This window comes from Phyllostomus hastatus, unplaced genomic scaffold, assembly GCF_019186645.2.
Source record: "Phyllostomus hastatus isolate PE091 unplaced genomic scaffold, TTU_PhHast_1.1 phas_contig_34, whole genome shotgun sequence".
Lineage (NCBI taxonomy): Eukaryota > Metazoa > Chordata > Mammalia > Chiroptera > Phyllostomidae > Phyllostomus > Phyllostomus hastatus.
Window position 1 is genome coordinate 29,049,709 of NW_025333857.1, and position 6,453 is coordinate 29,056,161.

The 6,453-nt window shown below is 35.7% G+C and overlaps 1 protein-coding gene across 4 annotated transcripts in view; it reads left to right on the plus strand.

Moving 5' to 3' along the window:
* LOC123820080 (COBW domain-containing protein 3) overlaps positions 1–6,220 on the plus strand; it is a 52,586-nt gene extending 46,366 nt beyond the window's left edge. For 2 of the 4 annotated variants that reach the window (XM_045840787.1, XM_045840789.1), the window contains 2 exons: positions 3,444–3,573; positions 4,176–6,220. In XM_045840787.1, coding sequence (XP_045696743.1) covers positions 3,444–3,573; positions 4,176–4,282 — 237 coding nt within the window. In that variant the 3' untranslated portion in view covers positions 4,283–6,220. The remainder of the gene's footprint in view (positions 1–3,443; positions 3,574–4,175) is intronic. The other 2 variants (XM_045840786.1, XM_045840788.1) reach the window with 1 other exon arrangement.
* The last annotated feature ends 233 nt before the right edge of the window (positions 6,221–6,453 follow it).

The following is a 6,453-nucleotide window of genomic DNA, read 5'->3' on the forward strand; positions in this document are numbered from 1 at the left end:
GTCCAATGTAATCAGCATGTTGAACATGTTAACTCTAGTAACAGCTAAGGTTGCAAACCCTTGATACAAAATTGATGCTTAGGTAATTCTGAGGTGTTTATTATTACATATTCAAATTCAAAAAGCAAAAGACAATGAAATCATATGTTATACACCTTAAATTAACACAATGTCATATGTCAATTATATCTCAATAAAAATGGGTAAAAACAGGGGAAAGAACCAGAAAGCAGCTGGGCACAGGCAAAGAAAAACTGGAAGAACATAAAACACAAAATGCATAAATATACCAAAAATACACAAAAATTGTGTGGTGGGAATGACTATCAGTGATTTGTCTTTTTCTGTCAATATATGTTGATTTTATACAAATATGCACAACAAATATTTCAGAGAAATGATTTTATATCCATAGGAGCCAGTTTGTTAAATAATTTGTTCTTCCTTTCTGCAGATAAATATAAAATGAACTTTATTTAGATAAATGTAATAGTTATCTACTCCATTTGTTGCAACCCATACAAAAACAAATTATTTGTCAACAGAATCTTTTAATTTCTCAGATTTTCCCACAAAAACTGAAACAAGTATAAAAATTTTAAAAGTAGAATAATCAGTAGAATCTGATATATTTTATCATTTTGCTATTTGATTTTTTGTTGTGCTAACACTGAAAGAACATCCTAGTACATACATGAATTTTGTTGTTAGAAAAATATCAATGGGATTTCCAGTTAAGAAGATGTAGGTAAACATACTTCACCTCTGCACATAACTGTAGCAAAAATTACAACTAGACTACAAAACAGCTATCACCCAGATTCATCAGAAAATCGAGCCCTGTGGAAGCCCAACAGCCAAGGATTTAAAGAACCCACATTCATCCAGATGGGTAGGAGGGGCACAGAGGCAGTGGAATGAACAGTCCCACATTCACATGTGGTGGATAAAAATCGGAAGGGATACCTTGGGAGTGAGCAATCCCAGCCCCGGACCAGACTACCCAGCCCAGGCTTCCAGAACTAGGAAGATAAGTCTCCATAATTTCTGGCTGCAAAAACCAGTGAGGGTTGGGTTGGCAGAAGAAACCCTTGCAGGATTCTCAAGAGACACCTCATAAAGGGCCCAGGTGGACTTAGGATTCACACAGACCCACCCTGCTCTTGGATTCAGCACCAGGGCAACAGCTGGAAGGGCACAAGTGGTATACGGGGAGAAGGGGAGAAAGTGAAGTGACTGGCAACAGGGCAAGTGCCAGGAGACAGATTCCTCCCAGGCAATATCCAGAGGCCAGGCAGCGGCATTGTTCCTTCTCTGAGCCCTTCTGCGCCCAGAGCCACAAAGCAGTGAAATAGGTTGCCCCACCCTGGCAATTACCTAAGGCTCACACAATTTACAGGTGACTTTTTTTACAATAGGCCACACTGCTAAGACAGGGAGTCAAACCACCTCTACCTAATACACAGGAACAAACACAGGGATGCCACTAAATTGAGGAGGCAAGGAAATATGGCCCATATGAAAAAACAGCACAAAACTTCAGAAAAAGAACTAAATGAAATGGAGATAAGCAACCTATCAGATGCAGGGTTCAAAACATTGGTTATCAGGATGCTCAAAGAAATCATTGGGTACTGCAACAACATAAAAAAGACTCAGGCAGAAACTAAGGTTGCATTACTAAATAAAGAAATAAAAATCTAAAGGGAACCAAGAGAGGAGGGGATGAAGCTGAGAATCAAATCAACAATTTGGAACATAAGGAAGAAAAGAGCATTCAGTCAGAACAGCGAGAAGAAAAGAGAATTAAAGAAAATGAGGATAGAATAAGGAGCCTCTGGGACATCTCTAAACATACCAACATCCAAATCATAGGGGTACCCAAAGGAGACAAGGAAGAACAAGAAATTGAATACTCATTTGTAAAAATAATGAAAGAAAAGTTCCCTAATTTGGTGAAGGAAATAGACATACAAGTCCAGGAAGCACAGAGAGTCCCAAACAAATTGGACCCAAAGAGGACCACATCAAGACACATCATAATTAAAATGCCAAAGGTTAAAGATAAAGAGAGAATCTTAAAAGCAAGAGAGAAGCAGCGTTAATCTACACAGGAGTTTCCATAAGACTGTCAGCTGCCTTGGCAGATGTGGCTCTGGATTGAACACTGGCTTGTGAACCAAAAGCTCGCAGATTTGATTCCCTGTCATGCCTGGGTTGTAGCCTGGGTCTCCAGGAACATGCCTGGGTTGTAGCCTGGGTCTCCATTTGGGGGGAAACAAGAGGCAACGCAGTTGATGTTTCTCTCACACATTGATGTTTCTTTCCCTTCCTTTCTCCCTTCTCTCTCTGACAATAAATAAAATCTTTTTTTAAAAAAGTTGATTTCTCAAAAGATACTTCTCAGGCTAGAAGGGACTGGCAAGAAGTATTCAAAGTGATGAAAAGCAAGGACCTATAACCTAGATTACTCTATCCAGCAAAGTTAGCATTTAGAATTGAAGGGCAGATAAAGTGCTTCCCAGACAACATAAAACTAAAGGAGTTCATCATCACTAAGCCATTATTATATGAATCGTTAAAGGAACTATATAAGAAAAAGACCAAAACTGAACATTAAAATGGCAACAAATGCACAACTGTCAACAACTGAATCTAAAACACAAACTAAGCAAACAGGCAGAACAGGAACAGAATCATAGACATGAAGATCATTTGGAGGGCTATCAGTTGGGAAGGGGTTTGGGGATAACGGAGGAAAAGGTGCCGAGATTAAGAAGTACAAATTGTTAGGTACAAAATAGACTGGAATGTTAAGAACAGTATAGGGAATGGAGAAGCCAAAGAACTTATGCATGACTTCTGGACATGAACTGAGGGGGCATTGCTGGAGGGATTGGTGGTACTGGGCAGAGAGGGGCAAGGGAAAAATTGGGACAACCGTAGTAGCATAGTCAATAAAATACATTAAAAATTAATATGTACAGAAACTTTAATAATTGGAGGCTTTAAGAAACTTAATGCACGAGTAACTAAAAATAAGTAACTTAAGAAAAATTGTTTAAATCCTCACTGAAGGAATTTTTTTTTCATTGCTCTTAAAGAGAGAGGAAGGGGGAGAAGGAAACATTGGTGCAAGAGATAAGCATTGATTGGTTGCCTCCCATGTATGCCTGGACCAGGGACTGTATGTGCCCAGACCAGGGATCCAACTTGAAACCTATGTGTGTGGAAAGTGAGCTGACGACCTTTCAGTTACGGGAAGAGGCTCCTCTACTAAATGAGCTACACCAGCCAGGGCAGGAAATAAGTAATTTTAACAGTATCTTTTCATGAGTTTGTATTTTGAAAAGGAATAGGAAAAATTAATCCATTAATATTAAATGATTGCTTTCTGCTTTCCAATTCAAATTAAGGCTGACTGATCCTTGTCCTCTGAGCAGGGGCTGGTGTCGATCAAAGACAAACCACAGCAGATGATTGTCCAAGGCGTCTATGAGCTGTACGATGTGGAGGAGACCCCAGTGAGCTGGAAAGATGACGCTGAGAGAACAAATCGATTGGTTCTTATCGGTAAGTTACAAACTGTTGAATTTCTAAAGCAAAACAGGAAAACACAGGGTCTGGCACAAATAATGCCTGTTTTTAATTACAAAATCTTTTATTATAGAATCATAAACATGTAATTCTGTAACATAATATTACACTCAAGCACACCATGTGACATTTTAGGTGAAGTGTTCAAATTAAAACTATAAATTATTACATCCATGTTATTACCCTACCAACCACACTCAAGCAGGCCTTACTTCTGTTGGATTCTGTATATTTGAAAGGAATATAATGTGCTGCTTAAGTAGTATCAACCAATCAGAAGCCTTTTTGTACACCTACAAGTAAATAAACATGTGGTTAATGTATTTGTCTTAATCACATGATAATATTCATAAGAACTAGCTAGGCCTTTTAATCTTCCAACAACTTTATCATAGTGATTAGTCCAAATGTCAGTTGGCTTCTGAGGGATTTAACTAGAAAGCTAAGGAAGGAATCACTCAATTACTATTGTTTTTCACTTCTAAAGATCATCAAGAATTTAATGATCTGGATTTGATAGGTTAACTGTGTCATTTTAATAAATGTGGTACAGTCACACCATGTTTTGTTCTCTGCAGGCAGAAATTTGGATAAGGATATCCTTAAGCAACTATTTATAGCTACTGTGACAGAGACAGAAAAGCAGAGAACAACATACTTTAAAGAAGATCAAGTTTGTCCATAATATTGGAAGCATTTCTTGTCAAAAGGATCAGATGATGATATTAGAACTACGTTTCCTCCTGGGTGTATTTCAAGCATCTGTTCTTTACATTAATTCTGCTGTGAATTCCAATGTATGTTAAAATTATATTTTATATAATATATAAGATATAGTAAATCAGTACTGTAAAATATTTGCTATTTATATAATAAAATATAATATCCTGTTTTTAATAGACATTTCACAAAAATGTCTTTCAGATTTGTCTTTCAAGTTTACATATGCTGAGCTTCTCATCCATGGAAGTTACTATTTTTAAAATAATGATGGTAAAACTTATTCAGCATTGTCATTTTCCTTTAGAACTTCAGCTTCTTGCATAGATATAATTTTATTAACAAAAACATTTTGAAAGCAAATAATATCACCATTTTTATTAAATGAAATAAAAGGTTTGTTCTGGCTAGACACTCATAGGTGGAAGAAATCTGAATCAAATAAACTAATTGGAACTATTTTTTATTTTTAGTCAATTCTAAGCTTTACTGACAGTCAATGAAACTTCAGCCATTCACTTTGAAATTTATTTAGAAGATTCTAATTGTAGAACATTTAATTTTAAGTAGATTTTACTACTGGTATTAAATTCATTTTGTTTTTTTTTTAACTTTTCAAATTTTTAGCATACACTAAAAAGTGATGAGGTACAAACCTTCAGATATGACTTCAGATAATTTGATAATTTAACAATCTTTACTTTTCGCCTATTCCTCTAAGAGCAGGTCAGCATTAACAATACTCAGATTGTAGGATAATAGCATTAGATGGAATTTAGAGAAGACCTTTCCCAAACTAATAGTTGTTAAATAGAGAAAACTATCAAAATGGCATTTCGATTTTTTTTTAGAATTTTAAATAAAGAATTACATTTATGTATCTCAAATGGCTCCATTGTGTTTGGAGGCATGTTGACTGATTAAATTATCTATGCCCCTTCCCCTGCATTCTGTATCTATTATATATAACTTCTCTATATGCATTCGTCTCCTAAATCCATTATTTAATGAGTGGTAGAAAAAATACCCATATTTTGTGGCAGCATATTGTGCAATAGAAAGTTACTTGATGAGATTTCTATATTGAGTCAGACCTGGGCTTTAATTCCAGCTCAGCTACTTCTTGGCTGTGTAATCTTGAACAAAGTATTTTTCTCTGAGATTAGTTTCCTTGTTTATAAAGGGGACAGTGATAATACCAATCACTTAAGGTTCTTGTGAGGATTAAATAGGTTTATAATGCCCCTAGCTCAGCTCCTGAAACACAGCAGAGGCTAGGTAAATGTGTCTTCTTCCTAACAGTTTAAATCCATTCTATAATTTATGTAGTCATAATAATACTTCATAATGTTCTTTGACAAATAATTCATATGGATTCATATCTTCTAGACCAGAAAGGGCTTATCATTGTTCTGTTGTGGGAGAAATACTTGAAGTAATTTTAATCTATACTTTTAAAAATCTGTATTTATAAAACTCATAAATGTTTTTTTCCTTTAAAATGTGTTAATCTGTAAATATTTTTCATTACATATGTATTGCATGAATTCATTTGTGTTGTAAGAATCCAGACACCACAGATGAAGTCGGTCTCTCCTGACCTTTCTCCTTCATCACTGTCACTTCTTAGGGGTAAGCAGTGTTGTCAGCATAACGTCTGTTCTTTCAGATGTCTCTTCACTCACACACATGATGGTTTATGTTGTTTCCCAAAGCGAATTATTCTCCATTGATTAAAGCTTTAAGCTACTTCTTCAGGGAACTTACAGATTTGCCATAAAATATACTCAAGGATAGGTTTTATTTTTGTAATATGAAATATTTTAAATAAAACTTATATGGTAATGCAGTTTGCTTTTTTTAAAACTCAACAATTAGTCTTAGAGTTTTCCATGACAGTGTATATAAATATGTCTTATTCTTTAACTGCTGCATAGTTACTCATAGTATTAGCCTAGAATACATTCATTTTAAAAAGTGTTTACTGAGAACTTCCACTTTGCCCAGGTATTTAGTGCTAGGGCTGAAACTGCTCCTGGCGAATAAAGGCCAGGTTTGCGCATTGCTGCATACGTTCTCGTGGAGGGACACAGAAGACAGGAGGTAGCCTAAAATGGTGGATAAAAACAAAGTTTG